The 18,877-nt window shown below is 35.5% G+C and overlaps 3 protein-coding genes across 5 annotated transcripts; all 3 read right to left on the bottom strand.

The window, feature by feature from the left end:
• Positions 1 to 2,310: 2,310 nt before the first annotated feature.
• On the bottom strand, positions 2,311 to 5,315 carry tyrobp (transmembrane immune signaling adaptor TYROBP). Of its 2 annotated transcripts, none has more exons than XM_067449661.1 (5): positions 5,160 to 5,315; positions 3,690 to 3,710; positions 3,437 to 3,595; positions 3,291 to 3,355; positions 2,311 to 2,707 (listed from the first exon to the last, which is right to left on the bottom strand). In XM_067449661.1, exons 1-5 carry the CDS (start codon positions 5,203 to 5,205, stop codon positions 2,651 to 2,653), a joined length of 348 nt encoding a protein of 115 aa, XP_067305762.1. In that variant the 5' UTR covers positions 5,206 to 5,315; the 3' UTR covers positions 2,311 to 2,650. The 2 variants fall into 2 exon arrangements, with proteins under 2 accessions (XP_067305762.1, XP_067305761.1); XM_067449660.1 differs by having other exon boundaries at positions 3,690 to 3,713.
• An 860-nt stretch (positions 5,316 to 6,175) lies between these two features.
• Positions 6,176 to 9,023, bottom strand: hcst (hematopoietic cell signal transducer). The gene is made up of 5 exons (XM_067449662.1): positions 8,764 to 9,023; positions 8,217 to 8,290; positions 7,893 to 7,913; positions 7,576 to 7,707; positions 6,176 to 7,473 (listed from the first exon to the last, which is right to left on the bottom strand). The coding sequence occupies exons 2-5, from the start codon at positions 8,257 to 8,259 to the stop codon at positions 7,430 to 7,432; spliced, it is 240 nt and encodes a 79-aa protein (XP_067305763.1). The 5' UTR covers positions 8,260 to 8,290; positions 8,764 to 9,023; the 3' UTR covers positions 6,176 to 7,429.
• Positions 9,024 to 9,186: 163 nt separating this feature from the next.
• Positions 9,187 to 18,595, bottom strand: wu:fe05a04 (uncharacterized). 2 transcript variants are annotated; one of them, XM_067448690.1, is made up of 4 exons: positions 18,460 to 18,595; positions 16,690 to 17,298; positions 14,511 to 15,487; positions 9,187 to 11,399 (listed from the first exon to the last, which is right to left on the bottom strand). In XM_067448690.1, exons 2-4 carry the CDS (start codon positions 17,291 to 17,293, stop codon positions 10,143 to 10,145), a joined length of 2,838 nt encoding a protein of 945 aa, XP_067304791.1. In that variant the 5' UTR covers positions 17,294 to 17,298; positions 18,460 to 18,595; the 3' UTR covers positions 9,187 to 10,142. The 2 variants fall into 2 exon arrangements, with proteins under 2 accessions (XP_067304791.1, XP_067304790.1); XM_067448689.1 differs by lacking the exon at positions 18,460 to 18,595 and adding an exon at positions 17,661 to 17,932.
• Positions 18,596 to 18,877: the final 282 nt, after the last annotated feature.

An 18,877-nucleotide genomic window follows, 5' to 3' on the forward strand; every position in this document is an offset into this window, starting at 1 on the left:
TTTAGTTTGTAGCCTATTTGACTTTTCCTATTATATTGAACAGAGCTGAGGGAGAATAACCATGTGGAAGACACAATCTAAAAAAGAAAAAGGCAACCAGGCAACCAGGCACCCCGTAACCCGTGTTTTTCCAACCTTCAACCCATGAAAGTGAACTGGAACTTCCTACCCGTGAACTAGATCGGTGTACTTACAAGCTTTTACGTCAAATAGCCCGTGGAACAACAATGGCAGCCCTTAAAGAGTTAGTTCACCCAAAAATGAAATTTATGTCATTAATGACTCACCCTAATGTCGTTCCACACCCGTAAGACCTCCATTCATCTTCAGAACACAGTTTAAGATATTTTATATTTAGTCAGACAGCGTAGGTCTATCTAAGTGAAGGCACAATATTGTCCATGCCAAGAAAGGGAATAAAAACATCATCAAAGTAGTTCATCTGTGACATCAGTTAGTTAATTAGAATCTCTTGAACCATCGAAAATACATTTTGGTCCAAAAATAGCGAATACTACGACTTTATTCAGCACTTTCTTGTTTGTGTTCAATCCTCAAATGAAGATTCAAACGGTTATGAATCAGTGAATCGATCAATGATTCGGATTGCCAGTGTCACGTGATTTCAGCCGGGTCTTACATGTGCAGAAGGACATTAGGGTGAGTCAATAATGACATCAATTTCATTTTTTGGGTGAACCCATTAAGGATGCGGTGTTTAATTAAAGTCATAAATTAAAAAAAACAAATTGTTTATTAAAATAAGGTAGGCCTATTGCTCTAACCTTATTTATCCACAAAATGGTATGCATTATCATCAGCTTTTCTATTGTTAGCTAGTTTCCAGTCTATTGAGTGCAAGAATAAATGAATACCAAATGTAACCCCTCCTTCAAATCGCCCACTACCAAATGGGACTCGAACCCAGGTCCGCCGACATGTGAGTCGGACACTCCAACAAGAAGGCTGCAACCTCTAGTGTCAGTCGCTAAAGCATAAGACGTGCCTAGTAGCTATACAAGATTGACTCATGCGTTACAACCTACAGTTGCACTAGAATTATGTTTCGAATTGTGACAATGCAGCAAGCGGTGCGGGAATTAGTTCACACAAAGAATGATGACAATAAAGAAAACTATAATGATTAGTCCACTCAAACATAACCATGACGTCATTTTTTTGTAAGCGCGCTGCAGTTATGTGGTCTGCTGCTCTAAATGCTTGGCTCGAGACCAGATTCTAAATGGTTGTCAAAGTTTTTTACATTTATCCGCTGGAAAAATTGCTGTTTGTCAAACGTTATCTTTATAGTGGTGTAAATATTAATTCGATTATTAAACTGTACTTCCTTTCTCTGTTTCAGGCCAATACGGTGGTAAAAATCTAGCTAAAGCTGTAAAACAATATTGCTATCAACTTATAGGATTCTGTCTTCATTTTCCCATCTGTTCCTATTACTAGCCTACTTGTAAACACAAAACTGCTTCACAGTTTGGGCTCTGGGTAATCTTATAATGTCAAAGCATTAAATTGTCGCTGTTTTTTTTTTTAACAGACTTGGCTGTTAGTCCAGCATGTTTTAACCACTGGAGAAATAAATATGAGTTTACTGGTACTTCAAGGTTTTCCAGAATATTCACTCACAAAAAACGCCCATTGTGTGCAAAGAAAAACAAAATATTAAATCTGTTGTAGATCAAGCACACATTAGGGAAAGTGCATGAGAGGAACTTCAATAAGACATGAATGATATGAATTATAATAAATCTGAAAACAGACAAAGTTGGTGAACCTGACAAAGGCCTATAGCACACTGAGATAATAGTGCACTCTTGTGGATGTTTGAAGTGGTCACATACACTTAACTCTATGGCAAGTCAAGCACCCTTCAGTTTCATTTCCTTTATTTTCTTTGTTTTAATATGGGCTAATCACACATGACTTGCATAGACATAAAGCAACATATCAGCAATAGTGAAAATACTCTACTATTTATGTTTTATGATTCAGTTTAGGATTCATTAAAGTCTGCAATTCAGGAAATTCAGTATTTGAAAACTCAGAACTTCTATCAAAAAAAGTCCCTTTTGTCTAACTGACTCACTGCGGTCATGCGATTTCTGAACAGGTCAGCTATACACAGCGTCCACTTCCTTAGCCACTTAAAAAAACAGTGCATGATGGGTGTGGCTTCATCCATCTTTCTAATACATGTTGTCTAAAAGCAGAAAAAAAACTAAAAAGGATCAGAAGCCACACAATCAAACTAAAACATTTATTTCAATATGAAGAGCAAGGAATTATATCATGACAAAGATATATAATGTATAAATAAAATGACAAATAAAAATGAAAACAACCATGATGGCTATATTAAAAATGTGGAATACAAATTCTTGAAGATCATTTCATTTCCATAAACCATGAAACAATATGTATTTATTTATATTCTTGTTTTGTATGCACGTTGAAACCAATCTAAAAGATTCAAGGGAAAGTTGTTTGCATATAATCAATAACTATATAGCTTATTTAAGGTAAATACACATTTCTATGATACAGTTTGAAAACTTAATGAACCTATGCAATCTCCAAATATTCTTGGGGGTGTACACGACCCATTATTAACATTACATGTCCCATGGCCACCTCATTTCCGATACTGCTGAAGATCACTGTATATATCTGATTGGACTCCATAAAGTTCCTGTCAAGCCATTTCGAAAATTAGCACATGCTTAAACACTTCAAGAAAACATTATGATTTTTATTTATTTATTAGATTTAGATGATTTGTGAGATTTATCCAAAATTGGTATTGATCTCCAAAATACAGTTTTTTTTTGTTATGTAGTACATAACTTACTTTATGTAGATGTACATATGTACATAAATTAAGTTATTTAAGTTATTTAGTACATTATATATATATATATTTTCTAGTGACTGATCAGATCTAAATGTTTTAAATGCATCAATTCGAAGAAATTCAATTTGGCCAACTGAAAAATTTAGATGTGATCAGTCACTTGAAAATTTTCAATTGGAGACCTGCATTTTCTTTATGCATATGTATATATGTGAAGAGTTCAGATATATTTCATAAAATACTTTCACTTCAAACCTACTAAATACCAGCCATGGCCCATTCAGAAGTGGTAGAAACCTATTAAAAAATGTACAGCCTGACAAAAAATGCTTATTTTAAAGAAAAACGGATTTAGAGGCTTTTGCATCTGAAGTCTTCATATATATGTGTATATGTGTGTGTGTGTGCGCGCTCAGTTTACCTGATAAGGGGATTCCACTTCAATTGCCTTTGACCTCATTGATGGCTGTTGAGATTTTGTTTTGCCTTAACATCAGAAAAAAATGTCATTTTGACTGGAGCTTAGTGTCTTGATTCTCTTATGATTTCTCTAACAAAGAGGCATACCTGACCCACAGCATCTGGTCTGTGCATGTAAACTGCCTCTCCTTTTCAGATAGGAAACAAAACAGTAGACTGAGAGAGCGATGAGGAGCGTGAGGATGATGTCACAAGTGATGATCCCAATAACCACCCCAATGTCCAACTGGTAACATGAACTGCAGTCTGAGATTTAGGAAACACATTGGCACATTAATACACTAATAAGCAAAAAAAGAACAATTAGCTGTATTTAAGAGTTCTTTGGATTAATTATTACCTTGATTCCCCTCAACAATGCCTGCTGATGAAAGGGAGAAGGAAAGTCAAACTTTTATAATAGCATATTCTAAAATCAAAAAACAGAACTGAAAATGTAATTTCCTCTTGGTTACTTGTGGTTATCACTGCAAGTACGCATAAAACCACAAACAAAAAACATACAAAAATAGATCTGCTATTCAGTTTTTCGCTACCAACTGATACATTTATATTTATGTTTATATTTGCTGGAACACTTAAAATTAATTTTACTTGTTTTTTCCAGAAAAAAAAGATTATAAATGATGATTTTATTGATGAATTTAATGATGAAATTATTTTTGAGGATGAAAAAAATATATGTATAGAACAATATATACATATTTGATATATATACTTTTCCAATGTAAAGTATACACTGTAAACAAAATAATTAAAAAACAGGCCCAAATTAAACATTTTCTAGTGACTGATCAGATCTAAATGTTTAACTTGGCCAAATGTAATTTCTGTGAATTGAAATGCATCAATTCACAGAAATTCAATTTGGCCAACTGAAAAATTTAGATGTAATCAGTCACTATATATTTTTTAATAGTGTATACATGATGTACAGGTATATGTACATGAATTGTAACCTAGTAATATAATATATGTGCATTAAATATTTTTATGCTTTACATTGCTTTTGAAAACATATATTGTCTTGTTGAGTTTCATAGTAAAAAGTAGGACTGCGCAATATATCGAAATTATCAAAATATCGCAAATGTACATATTTTCATTGTTTCGCAATGTCACGCAATATCTGAATGATTTTGATAGGCTACTACAACATTGTGAAAAGTGTACGTTTAAGGTTCATGCATATAGCAGAGAATTGACAGGGCACATGACTGTTACTTATGTGACTTGCTTGACTTTAAAAAGTTATTAAAGGCAATAACTTGCGTAAAACAACTCCCTGCAGTCTGACATACACCGAAACCCTCTGAATGTGTGTGATCCCTTCAGTTCTGTTTCATGTCTTGTTACAAACTCAAACTATCAAATACACACAGTTATGTCAGAATGGCTGCCTGCCTTCATGAGTATTCATGTAAACTCAGTCATTTTGACATAACTGTGTGTATTTGACCTCAATTCTCAGTTTTTAAATACATATATTTTTTATATAATTTGAATACATTTTACACACTAATAGCAATATTGTACCGCATATCGAATATCGCATTATTTAACAAGTTATTGCATATTGCATTTTTCTTCATTAACGCACAGCCCTAGTGAAAAGTATGACAAATGTATGTCTTTAACCATTAAAAATGTCCCAATGTGTGCTTCAAAGACATGGGTATATTCACCAACGTATTACTGACCCCAGAGCTGACTATTTTAATGCTGATGATTAAGAACAATAAATAAATAAAAAATGTTATCTAAGTTCATTTAAACTTAAAACCTGTGAAAGTTTGTAAAATGTACTCACCAAATAGTCCATTCAAAGGGACCATTAGGTATAAAATCCTTCTCATTATGAGGTAGGTTTGTGAGGGAATTACTCAGCCCTGGCTTTAGGTTTCTTTAAAAGAGCACAAGAAGCCTTCCTGGCTGTGAGCTAAAACACCTTGAATACCAGAGTGAATTATATGGAAATTGCTTGTGTGAAAAAAATCACAGAGTATGTGCTGATGACTTATCACCATCCATCAAAATAGAATCAAATGATACTGAGGAGGAGCAACATGTGCTTGCTATCTGAGGTAGTGTCTCTTCTCCCTTGCTCTCTCTCTCTCTCTCTCTCTCTCTCTCTCTCTCTCTCTCTCTCTCTCTCTCTCTCTCACACACACACACACACACACACACACACACACACACACACACACACACACACACACACACACACACACACACACACACACACACACACACACACACACACACACACACACACACACACACACACACACACACACACTCGGACACAAGCGGCTAGTGAGAGGGACCTGAGTGTTAATGCGGTTAGTTAAAAGCCTCACTGCACAGGATGTGCCAGTATCTGATCCACAAATAAACCTATATCCTGTTCCATTTACATTACCACTTTATTCAAAAAAGGTTTTTCTTAGCAACGCGCCTTTCAGTGGTACAGGAGTGTGTACTTCATTCTCACCTAAACCCTGCCCTGTTTAGAAGACAAACTAATTAATGAGATACTGTTAGGTCACTTCCTGAAGCTCAGTCTAACGCCTTTGCCTTAAAGCACATGTGCTTTTTAAAGATTAGTATAGTAGTTAGATGCATAATATTACTCATTCTAAGAAAAGTATTTTTGATGTTTTTTTATTTATCAAGTGTATTTAAAATAATACAATAATTTTAGATGCATTATCATATGCTATTATATTGTCACTGTGCAAATATTGAATCCACATTTTTATAAGCAAACAGACATCATGAAAGTTTTAAAGTCTTTAGATTAAGACTTAAACCCATTTAAATGATTCCGAAAAAACAGCTATATCAAATAAGAGTGATCATCTAAATTGGTGACAGAATTCGTATGTCTTATTGAATGCAAACTGCAAATACATTTTGAAATTTATGAGATGAAAACATTAATTTCTTTCTAATTCCTCTTTTTTTTTCCTGGGGAAGGAGTCACACTCTTGTGCTTGTTTTAGAAACAGGCATTTCTGGGAGATTCCAGAGCACAGTCATTTGATACTTTTCATATTTAGAACAACACACAAAAAAGTACATAAATGTAAAAGTACACATACAGCAAGGACACGTCTTTATTTTTTGTTCGTTTTCATTTGCTGTTATTTTGTAGGTTAACAGTGCTTTTTTTTTAACAGTCCCCTTTAAAAAAATTGTTCTGCTGTACAGAAAGTAAGATATTTGGAAGAATGTTTGTAGCCAAGCAAATCTGTAGTCAACCCCCCATTGACTACAATAGTATTTATTTCCCTGGGGGGTGGGGGTTGGGGGTTGGCTTTGTTGAGATCTGCAGACATTACAGACATTCTTCAAAATATCTTAAAATTTAAGTTATACAGGTTTGAAACAACCTAACGGTGAGTAAATGACAATTTTCATTATTTGGTGAACTAACCCTTAAAGGCCTCTTCTTGTGCTTAGTCATCAGCTCAGAGTATGCAGCAGGTGTAATTGGAGAAAGTCAAGATCATTAGATAACAAAGAGCACAAAGCAAATGTTAAACATGTTCAAATCAATTCCCAAATCCACTTTTTTAAAAAGATCTAAGATTTATTAATTGTTAAATTATATGAATTGAAATTAAACAGCATAGGCCTACCAAACAGTGAAACGGAATATAAGAACCCTGCAGTTTTTATATATTAAGATATGAAGTCATAGACTCAAATTATAATAATCACACTTTTATATAATCCAGAACAAGTTTCAGAAAGCCTGATCACATTACATTTTAAAAGTCACTTTTGCTTCTAGGTTTAACTTTCCACTAGGTGGCAGTGTTTTTTTTCTTTCACTGCAGTTATTGCTGTTGATAATTCTACTAGGCTACTAGATTGAGTTAATAATTTTAAAGTTTACATTGTGATTTTGTACGACAGATAACGTAATAACGCAATTTTGTCTTATTTACAAGGCAGTCTAATCATTATGAACACATTATGCAGAGCCGTTTATTTAAACTGTGGTAAAATGGAAAATATAAATCGTCGTATGATATTGTGTGTCTTTCATAGTTCATGTCATTCAGAAGATCCTCATGTTTTGCAGTTTGCTCTGACATTCATGTAGACTTCGTCAGCTAAAGAAACACATGAACACAAGCATGTTAAATGTCTTCTGTGCACCAAATTACCACAGGATTGATAGAGAAAATGAGCAGCGTGCGTAGGCTACTTCTTACCGTTTTCTTTCTTTTGTCTTCGCTTGCTGGCATACCAGTAGGTGGTAGTAACAATGAGGACCGTCACTGCAACATCAGCGAATATGATACCAGCTATAGCGCCAGAGCCGACACCATAGCATGAGCCTCTGTCTATGGAAATAACAGAAAGAAATAATAAGTTATGAAAGAATTATGTGAAATTCATTCACGTAAAGAAATGTAAACAGGTACAAAAAAAAGTGCAGAAGTAGCCTATGTCGAATATATGATTTACATGACTTGTGTAGGCCTATAATATATTGACCAAAACACAAGCTCACAATATAATTTCTTACCTTCAACAGCACTGACCATAGCTTTAAAAGGGTAAAGGAGAGAAAGAAACACGTGATGTAGTAGACTAAATAAATTAATTGCACTTTTTACAAAATGCAGCACAATTAAATGATGACCACAAATATCAATATTATTCAATGTGACCAAAACACCAGAAAGACAACTGTGATGAGTGAAAATAGGCATCCACAGATTTTTTTTTTTTTTTACAGTAAATCCTTAGCTAAGTAAGTCTAACAGGATATTGCTGCAAAATATGCAGTGCACGGTGGTCTCAACAGCAAAGGAGAGAGGTGGGGGAAAAAACAAAACTTCTCACCTACCAAACAGAGAGAGGAAAAAAAACGCAAGCCCTTTCTTTGTCATTTCCTGTTCAGCTCTTCTGCGATCTTTTCACCTAACAAACAAGGAAAATGTCCAAATATAAAGAAAGATACACATATAATTATGCAAACAGCACCTATCAAACTGATATTCAAGTGAAACTTTGATATTTATATTATTAACTACAATTTTATCAATTTACGAGAAAACTATACATTTAACCAACAATCTGATAAATCATGTGACAACAGTGAACTGTCATAGCTCTATATGCAACCGAGTAAACATATTATTGCAAAATGTAACATTATAACAAGCGCATGTATAGAAGTGCTATTGACTTTATGCCAGAGCTGTCACTGTCTGCCGTTGTCTGTGATGTTTTGTCTCAAAGAAATTAAACATTATTGCATGCGTTTTAAAAGCCCAGTTAAATAAGACGATACAAGAGAACGCTTGAAACAACAATGCATTTATTTTATAATGTTTCGTTGTGCATTTTGAAATGAAAACAGAAGCTATTAAAAACAACATAGTCTCCCTTACCAGTCAAATGATGTGCAGCGATTCATTTGAACTTTGATGATGACATTTTCGGTTATCCTCCACCCACTCTAGTTTTTCCCTTTTGAGTCAGAGTAAGTTTAGCCAGTGTGAACACCTCCCAAAAAATAAGAGTCTATACGAGACAATTAGTGGTAGCCTAAATCTAAAATACATTCAAAAATCTAAATACATCCAGCAATGTATCAAACAAGTTCACTTTACTCTTAGTAACGAGCCGTGTTTTCAGTGAGAGATGTGACCTTAATGTTATTTTATTTAATATATATGTATATATATATATATATATATATATATATATATATATATATATATATATATATATATATATATATATATATATATATATTTCACGTTGAATTCTGTTCTGCAATAATCCTCAAATGCCTCAAATCACATCACGTCTTAAAGTGACAGCAGCCGAGCTGAATTATATTTATTGTACACCAATATGTAGTTTCAAAAAAGAATTAGTCATGAAGCTACAAAGCACATCCTCGTCAGTAAAAAAAAAAACATAGGTAGGTTGCAGCTTCCCTTAACAAATGGCTTGTTTCTTCTTTTTAAATGCCTCTTTACAAAAATTTAAGAATGCAAGAGGAACAAAAGAAAACAAACCAATAGAACGTTATACTTATACATTCAGTGAACAGACATAGAGCCTTATATTAAACATCTTTGCACAGAAATGTACTAAATATCAGTTAATTTACCATCGATGAAATGATACCCCCCCCCATACATTACTGTTTCTACTGATATTCCAATATCTTTTATTGAATTTGCAGTGAAAATTACATTTAGTATTTGCATATTATTATTTATCTCCCCCGCCCCCACACTTTTGAACATCAGAAACTTAACTACAGGAATGAGTAAAGAACAGAAGGTACATAATGTCACAATTACAAGCTGAAACTTTAAACCAGCAGGACCGATGTGCAATTGATGTGCAGTCAGGCACACACAAAAAAACAAAATAATTAAACTGCTGATTTAAATCTAACAAAACTCCCCCAAATTACCCTGAAATTAATATTGATTAAAAAATGTTTACAAAAAAAAGCATATCTTCCAATGAAAAAAAGCATATGTCCCAATCTACATTTATTGCATCTTACACAACAATGTGGAAATGTAATAAGATACCGTAAAATAAATGTCAAAAGTGAAAACACATTCAAAACACACTTGGTTTTAACATACACCAATCTTTCCTAAGTTCTTATTGTGTAAAAAATATTGTAACTCCTTTTTTCTAAGTAAATTGTATAATTAAAGATGGTGTAATATTAATAACCAGGCAAATCAATTTAAAATAGTAATAATAAAAAAAATAGTAAATACTCCTGAACAAAATGTCACAGCTTGGTACCAGATCGTAGTCTTTTTCTTGGTGGGCTACATGGAGGGGATTGTTCTGCAGTGTGAGAGGGACAGTTAGTAGGAGAGCTCTCAGGATGGTCTGTGACGGCCGCATGCTTCATGTAGTGCTGGATCATATCTTTTTCAGGAAGCACTTGTCCACAAGTCACACATTCATGAAGCTCACCATCCAACATATCCACTCCACTGTCTTCATCACCAATCTCCACTTCCATGCTGCTCAAATCCACATCTTCATTAATTTCCACCTCTACATCGAAACCAGATTCGTTTTGCCCCTGCGGACTATTTTCAGATTTGTCCCCCGTCATGGTAAATTCCATTTGTGACTCTGCACACATCCTGTCAGAAGACTTGTCTTTTTTGAAAAATCTCTGATGTCTACTGCCCTGCGTATCCAGCATTTGCTTCTCTGATTTTCTCATGATAGGCACACCAACTTCTACTTCTGGTTGGGAGGAGTTGAGGTCATTCAAATTTGAAGAAGTTTTCTTCTTGTCATCCTCATCCTTCTCCTCATTTACCTTTATTAGACATAATGGTGTCACAGGGCATGTGGGACTGAGAGATTCAGCATCTGATGAACACCCTGGAACCGTTTTTTCATCCCTCAATGCATTAGGCTTTTTATTTGACTGATTTTCCTGCTTACTCTCCGCCTCTACTTCCGCAGTAACGTTCATTCCCTGATTTAATGCAGCATGCTCACCTGCCTTTACATTTTCTGTATTAAAAACTTGAATAGAACCCTGATCTTCTGAAATTGTCCACCTCTTCTTAGAGGAACTGTCATGACTTTCCACAGGAATGAGTGTATTTGAAGGAATGTTGGTTTTGCAGGGCTCTACAGTGTCTTTCTCTGCCTCTTTGCTAATAACAGTGCCAGATGGGACCACCGGCATGGGTGTTTCTAAGACCAGAGAGGATGGTAAAACGTTTTGGGATCCCTTGGTAGGATCTGAGGTAGACGAGTACTGTGTAGTGGAAACTGGCACAAACATAACTAAAGGCATCCCTGGAGGAGTATCATTATTTAAGGTAAGCTTCCACCTTCCATCAGCAGGCTTATTCTGGTCACCTAATGGAACCATGTGGACCACCTCCTTCAAGCTATTGGAGAATGTGACAGGATTTGAAGCCTGAGCAATAGTTTGGAAGACTATGTTAGGAGCAATTGGTTTTATTATTTGTGGAGAGGGGGTTGATTTTGGTTTGGGTTTCTTCACAGAAGCCTGTAAACAGAATTATAAGATTACTGCATGGGGACATTTATTTCAACACATTTATATAACTTGAAGCGCTTAACAGAAGGTGTTCTCAACATTTTGATATTAAGCATGAAATAAGACAAATGCTGAATTAATTTAATATTATCCATTGTATTTATAAATAAAAACACTCATCTGTAAAGTTAACCTGAAAATATGACATTTTAAGTAGACTGTGTGCACATGTGTATATATAACTTTTATTCCACCTATGAACTCTTAAAGGAACACACCAACTTTTGGGGACTTTATCTAATTCACCATATCCCCAAAGTTAGATAAGTCCATACATACCATTTTTATCTCCATAAAATGCCATAAATCTGTCTGACGCACCACAGCTAGCCTAGCTTAGCACAAAGACTGGAGGTAAACGGCTAGCCTACTGCTCAATAAATGACAAAATAACACCAACATTTTCCTATTTACATGTTGTGATGTGTATAGTTACATTGTGTACCAAGACCGACTGAAAATGAAAAGTTGCAATTTTCTAGGCCATCATAGCTAGGAACTATTCTATCATTCCTGCGTAATGATCAAAGAACTTTGCTGCTGTACCATTGGTGCAGCAGGCACAATATCACGCAGCGCCTGAAAGTAGGCTAACTTCCGTCAATATAACCAACGTATCATGGGTGCAGCACAGTTCCTTGATCCTTACGCATAAAATGTGTATGAAAATGGGAAATGTTGCCATTATTTTGTCAATTACTGAGCAGTAGGTTAGATGGAGCCGTTTACCTCCAGTCTTTGTGCTAAGTTAGGCTAGCAGCACCGTCAGACAGTTATGAAATAATGAGATAAAAATGGAATGAATGGACTTATTTAACTCTATGGGATACAGTAATAAGCTAAAGTCCCAAAAAGTCGGCGTGTTCCTTTAAGTACTGTTTAATGTGTAAAACAGAACAGTGGTGTAACAATACATGAATATCTATCAATACATTGATAAAATGACTGGTGATTTGATGCATCAATGCAACGTGTGTAAAAAAAAAAAAAAAAAAAAAAGGTATGAGATGCACCTATATTTTGACTCTCTCATGATGGCCACTTCTGCGAGCAATCATTCTTGGCTGTTCTAAATATTTCTGTCAAAGTGTGCATTCTCTTTGTGACCTAGCAGTACTTTCATCAACTGCAGGCAAAGAAATTATAAAAATAACAACAACAGACAATGTATAGACCACATATGACTGAAAGATTTTCTTCAATGCATAACAGCAAACCCGTTCTGACATTGAAATAGGCTTTTCAAATGATTCATGCATAGTTCCGATAGTTTTACATTTGTGTGTGTGGGTGCATTTTTATATCAGTGTATCTCTGAAGGGAAGGGACTGTTTTGATGGCATGACTAAGAAAGTAGTGTTTATTAGTGCAGCTTTTGTGTGGAGTTTAAACCATGGAAAACAGTTCTACTATTCACCTATTGTCAAAGAGTGAAGTTTTTTTCCCCCCAGAGCAATACGTGTTGTTTGGGATAGAGGATGTTATATATCTTAGTTGCATTTGTAAGTTAATAAAATAAAATAAATGGTTGTGTAAAATAGGCACATTATACTATATTAATATATCAATCAGTACACCCCTGAATTTTAATTTAATTAAATGCTATTAGATTTAATTACATTTAATGGCAAATATTGTATCTCTGGTTTAGAAAGTTGATGTTGGGTTGTATTGTGACAAAACGTCTGATTTACACCTCTGTTTATTTATATAACGCTTTTCACAAAAAACAGAAACATACTAAAGCACTTTTTTCAGAGAATATTTTGAAATTTTGTAAAACAAATTTGTTTAGAAGAATGTATTTATAATGCTGAATGAAATCATGTTAATTTGGTATTGTTTATATACTAATATAGAACTTAATACTTAAGGATTTTTTTAAACTTTTAATTTAAGTAATTTGTCATTTTTTAGCCATTTTTATTAGTTTTGGTTTCATTACTCTATAACAATTTTTTTTTTCAGCCTTATTTCAATACCGAAAAGGATTTTTAATAGTTTTAGTTAACAACAATACTAGAAAGAAACACTTTTTAAAATTCAACGAATGTGAACTTTCACCATTTTTAAATATTAATTTGTTTATTTATTTAAATGCCCCTATAAAAAAACTGCTTTAAAGTACAGGGGCCTATTGCACAAAACTAGGATAAGGGATTAAGCCGGGATATCTTGATGATCGCCATCTGTATGCAAAATTTAGGCTGGGGACACACTGCAAGCATGCCGTGAGCATCTCGGCTGCGTGGCGTGTCCGTTTTTATTTCGGCTCCCCTGTTAATCGGTTAGAACTTGCACACTGCCTGTGTGATACGCGGAAAACGCGTGCATGCTTCAAATAGAAGAGACGCCTCTCTCTTCTAAAAGATTTTTCACGCCACACGCGAGCGTGTTGGAAGCATTTCCAGGCAAAATAGAATAGGAAAAGATGTTTATATGCCATTTTGACACGAATACATATTAATAAATTACATGTTCATGTTTGAAAGCCTGTAGGTTAACATAAATGCAGATATAGGCCTAATTTTAATAAGAAACAACATAATTATCAATTTTGAAATATTAAACCTGCCAATACATAAAATATTCTGTAGCCTATTTTGCCGTCAATACCATAGATATGTATGGTCAATAGGCTACTGCCAACGTTTTCTTTGCTGTATCAATAGGCAATATATTTATATTTAACATGAAGTATAGGGCTTCCCTGTACATCAATAGCAGCAGAAGCGCCGCATCAGACACGCTCCTGGTGTGCAAAGACAGAAAAACTGCCAGGCTGACGCCCGGCGGCTGACACGCAACAGAAACACCACACTCACACCACGCTTTCAGTGTGTCTTCCGGCCTTAGTACACCGCTGTCGTGTAAACATACCCTGAAGCCAAACTCACACCAATAATGATAACAATAACAAAAGATAACTGTATATTAGCGCATACATTGAGCCAGGATCACCAAGATATCCTGGCTTAATCCCTTATCCTAGTTTTGTGCAATAGGCCCCAGGACACTAAATATTCTCACAATTAAAAAAACAAAAAACAAAACACTTACCACTGGTGCAGTTACCATTCCACATGTTTTGAGGTGGCTGTCATAACCCTGTTGATGCGGGAATCCCAGGCCACAGTCCTGGCAGAGACATGGCCGCTGCGCCGCATGCCCTCCCATGTGTGACATAAGCATGAGTGACGAGCGGAAACCCATCCCACACTCAGCACACTTTAGAACCCTCTGGTGAGTGCTCCCATGCTTCTTTAATTCCTCGATGCTTGCAAAGACTTGGCCACACTCCATGCAGCGGATCTCATCCGTCTTGGAAGGCAAAGCCCCTTGATGACCCCAGCATCCTGTGTCCTTCTTATGTTGGTCAAAGTCCTCTTGACTCTGAAAGAAAACCAAACACGCCATGCACTGGATGTTTTCCGGCTTACACTCGTGGCTGTGGAATAGCGAGGGCAAGCGGAAATGACGTTTGCACTTCAGACACGTATATGGCAAGACACCCAAGTGAGAGAAACTGTGGCGTAACAGTGAAGCCTTGCTGGAGAAGGTCCGCTCACAGTCCGAGCAGGAGAAGATGCCTCTGCTGTGCCATTCCAAGTGACGGAGCAGCGAGTTGCGAAGACGAAAACTGGAGCCGCATTTGAGGCACAAATGTCGTTTCGCCTGTTGCCTGTGTGCTTCCACGTGACCCTTGCACACATCTAGGTCAGTGAAAATCTGCTTGCAAAAATCACACTGATAGAACTCTTTCTCAAAATGGTTAGTGTCCAAGTGCTGCTGGAGCTGTTCCTCTGTCTCAAAGATGGTTGAGCAAACACGACAGTGGATAGAGGCCTTGTGCGAGTGGGAGCGAAGGTGTGTTCGGTAATTGACTAATTGGCAGAACTGCTTTCCACATTCATCGCAGCGGTAGGGGCGAACACCCGTATGCATATTTAAATGTTCTCGGAGTAAGAAGAGAGAGGAGAAGGTAAGATCACACACATGGCATCGCTTCTCTTCATTCTCTTCACATCCATTCGTCTCTAAAGAAGAAAAAACATGTATCAACAGATGCTGAAAGGCCACTGGAAACATTAGTTAAAATGTAGAGCTGGGGAATTTAGCAGAGTCATTTTTATGATGCATTGCGAAGCAGTATGAATGATTCTGCATCAATGCATAAAAAGATGCAAAAAAAAGTCCTTTGGAAGCATAGCACTTGTGTTTTTACAAAATGAACATGCATGAATGAGAAAATAAAGTGGACATACTTGAAGTCGAAAAGAGTTAAGCACATTAAGCCAAGAAAAAGATCTCTCTGCATTATTCGCTGACACACCTGTAGCGTGTGCACAGAAAGCTGTCTGTCTTGGAAAGTATTTACATAAATGTGGTATGTCATGTATTAAGGTAAAATGAAACAGTTTGTGTCGTGTGCACCATTATATGTGAAGTCCAAATATGCTAACCTATACGTGGAATTTACACACATTAGTAGCGTGTAGTGAACACACACCCTAAAACGTGGTCTCACACACCTGAGCAGTTGGCAGCCATTTTTGCTGTTGGTGGTTATTTCATTTCCTGCGTGTATGGAGAATTGAATCCGCAAACTTTGGGTTATCAGTCTGACTCTCTAACCAGATATCACTTTATAACCGAATCGTGAGGCATAAATATTCACACCTCTAATAGATTTGGATGGAAATTAAAAACCATTCTGTGATTTTTCACACCTTATACCATTGTTATCCAGAAAAGGTGCGTTTCAAAATGTAAGGGAATTACATTATAACATTTCAAATAAAAATAACTAGAATATTGTACTTGTAAACAAACATTTAATGATAAGGATAAATATTTTTCTGGCACATATTATTACTGAAGATAAAAAAATATTGTCACTATTTTGCATAAACTAATTCAAAATAAACAAAAACTATTTAAAAAATGTTCTCAGTATAAATTAAGGACAGTATGAAAAATAGGTTTAGGTTCACATATTTCTTGTTGTAGTTTAGAGCTAAAGATTATCAGTACAAAAGATTTAAATTGCGAATTATTTGTTTATTTCAAGATTAATTCTATATGATGTGCATTCCTAATAGAACTAGAACTTTTTTGTGATGGGACAAGTAAAATGTTCTGTTCTAGCAGCGCAAAATTCTTAATTTTAAGCTCTGCAGAATCTAAGAAACACTGCATTCATTAAATCAAAATCCATCATATGGAAATTATACAATACCTGGCCAAGAAACATCATCTTCTTCCTCAATCTCCTCAACATCGTCTTCCTCTTCCTCCTCATCAACATCATCATCATCATCTTCATCAGTTAAAACAAATTCCACATCCTCATCTGTCCTTTCTTCGCCAGACACAACGTCATCTGTCATAAGACTGGAGGCTTCTGGGCTCACCTCTAAACCGCTCTGTTCATTTTCATCACATTTCTTTCCCTCTTGTCCACTTTGCTTTTCATCATTGTTTTTCTGTTCGGTCCCCTCTCTTTTTTCTCTTTTCCACGAATTGCAAATTGCTTTATCCTTCTTCTCTGTGGAAATGATTTTTGAATTACTTTGAGCAGTTTCCTCATTAGATGAAGGGTTAAGTTTGAAGGGAGAGGAATACTGATGGTCCAGCAGAAAGCTTTTTTTAGCCAACGCACTCGGGACACTGCAGGCCTCTTCATGACAGTCTATAGGTATTTCAATCTCAGGTGCTGGCTTTTCAGTGCTGTTCGAAGTTGGCAAAAATGACTCCTTAACGCTCTGTGGCTCACAGAGAGGGAAATTCCAGCTTGGAAAACCCAGTTCTGTCAGCTGAATATCCAGGGTAAACTCTGACATGATGCCTTGGGAAAGAAATAGGAAATACTGTATCAATGTTGCTATCAAGTCAAAGAAATTTGGGTTTTAGTTACCATTTTGAATTGTCACATTTACAACCTAGAATTGACTTTTATTGGTACTTCCAACCTTTTCATCAATTTATACATTTAAATAGACAGGTTAATAAATTATATATAATTGACCCTGGTTGTAACATTATTAATGTAGTATTAGAGACAGAGAGGTCTTATATCTCAGACATAAACAGTGTCTACAACAATAATCATGAACTGCATTGCTGCATGACACAGTAACAGTTGAAACATTTTTGTTCTGTCAATTCAATCTCTACAGTGAACGCAGTAGTAAGTTTACTTCAGATTACCTAGGAGTCTTCGACGAACATTTGCAAGCACTTCGCTCCAGAATCTACTGTTCAGTAATGAAACAATGCATCCCTGATCATGCCGAGTTTATTAATTGCTCCAAGACCATCTAATATGAAAATGAAACACAACTGTATAATGCGAGATTGTAACTACCGCCAATGTGAAATTGTTGTGTCTTATCAAAACTATGATAACGCTCAAATTAGGCTGCAAAGCATGCAGAAGCAATAAGGTGAATCAACCACTGTCCATCCGACACTTCCGGTATGAAATACCTGATTGGAATGTTAATGTTGCCATCTGTAGGAGGGGAGCGTTAGTGCGCTCTTTAAAAAAAAAAAAAAAAAAAGCCAATCAAAGCGGACATGTTGCTGTAATAACATCATGTTTTTTTCGGACAAGACTAAAATGCAATGTTTTAACCTTAACCTATGGTTTTAACTTAAAGCAACTTGTTTTGCAATTGTGAAATTGAACCATAACGTTTTGTCTCAATATGCAGACCACTTTTTTTTTTTTTTTAAAGCACGTTTAAATGCTACTTGTCCTAATACAACTAAGGCCTAATCTTGGTTTAGTCTATTAAGCCCGGTCTGTGAAACCTGGCCATAAACTTAATTTTGTCGTCGTCTCAGTCCTGTGCTTTAATTCTTTTCTTTTTTTTTGGATCATACATTCGCGCAAATCGTCGTACTTTATAATAACCACTTTTAAAAATGAAATACTTCACAGCACCACATGGCGTGACAATGGAGATCATCGAGCTGTTTACTTATTCATATTAGTTCATCTTACCTGTAGTAAAATGCTGCAGATAAATGGGTTTACTTTATTATCATACTTTATCGAGGTCTTCGTTCTTCTAGGGTTTGTTGACTGTCCATAAAACAGGTTAGGTTCCATATGTGACGGAGCTTTTTCTATAGCTGCTCCCAGGTTGTGGAACCAACTTCCATTTAAAATTCGGAAGCAGCCTCTTGGAATAATAATATAATAATAAAAAAAACATTAAATAAAAATAATAAAACTTATATTGTTGATTGTGGTACTCTGCTTTCCTGTACATTTTACCCTCATTGTTTTTGTCTGTGATTGACTCAATTTTGTATTTTTTTGTTTATTCTTTACTTTTATTTTATTGAACTGTAAAAAGCGTTGAGAAGCCTCTTTAAAGGATTATAGAAAATAATGTATTATTATAAAATTGTCTTTG

This window comes from Pseudorasbora parva, chromosome 7 (genome assembly GCF_024679245.1).
Source record: "Pseudorasbora parva isolate DD20220531a chromosome 7, ASM2467924v1, whole genome shotgun sequence".
In the NCBI taxonomy this organism is placed as follows: Eukaryota; Metazoa; Chordata; class Actinopteri; order Cypriniformes; family Gobionidae; genus Pseudorasbora; species Pseudorasbora parva.

What these genes read in the sequence shown, in the direction of transcription:
- tyrobp (XM_067449660.1), bottom strand. Translation starts at nt 5,205, where the DNA reads ATGAGAAGGATTTTATACCTAATGGTCCCTTTGAATGGACTATTTG. An exon ending in CATTGTTGAGGGGAATCAAG is followed by an intron (nt 3,596 to 3,689) that starts GTAATAATTAAT and finishes CCTAAATCTCAG; the next exon opens with ACTGCAGTTCATGTTACCAG. An exon ending in AAGTGGAATCCCCTTATCAG is followed by an intron (nt 2,708 to 3,290) that starts GTAAACTGAGCG and finishes ATGGCTTGACAG; the next exon opens with GAACTTTATGGAGTCCAATC.
- wu:fe05a04 (XM_067448690.1), bottom strand. Translation starts at nt 17,293, where the DNA reads ATGTCAGAGTTTACCCTGGATATTCAGCTGACAGAACTGGGTTTTCCA. An exon ending in AGATGATGTTTCTTGGCCAG is followed by an intron (nt 15,488 to 16,689) that starts GTATTGTATAAT and finishes TTTCTTCTTTAG; the next exon opens with AGACGAATGGATGTGAAGAG. An exon ending in GAATGGTAACTGCACCAGTG is followed by an intron (nt 11,400 to 14,510) that starts GTAAGTGTTTTG and finishes TTCTGTTTACAG; the next exon opens with GCTTCTGTGAAGAAACCCAA.
- hcst (XM_067449662.1), bottom strand. Translation starts at nt 8,259, where the DNA reads ATGACAAAGAAAGGGCTTGCGTTTTTTTTCCTCTCTCTGTTTG. An exon ending in TATGGTCAGTGCTGTTGAAG is followed by an intron (nt 7,708 to 7,892) that starts GTAAGAAATTAT and finishes TTATTTCCATAG; the next exon opens with ACAGAGGCTCATGCTATGGT. An exon ending in AAGACAAAAGAAAGAAAACG is followed by an intron (nt 7,474 to 7,575) that starts GTAAGAAGTAGC and finishes GTGTTTCTTTAG; the next exon opens with CTGACGAAGTCTACATGAAT.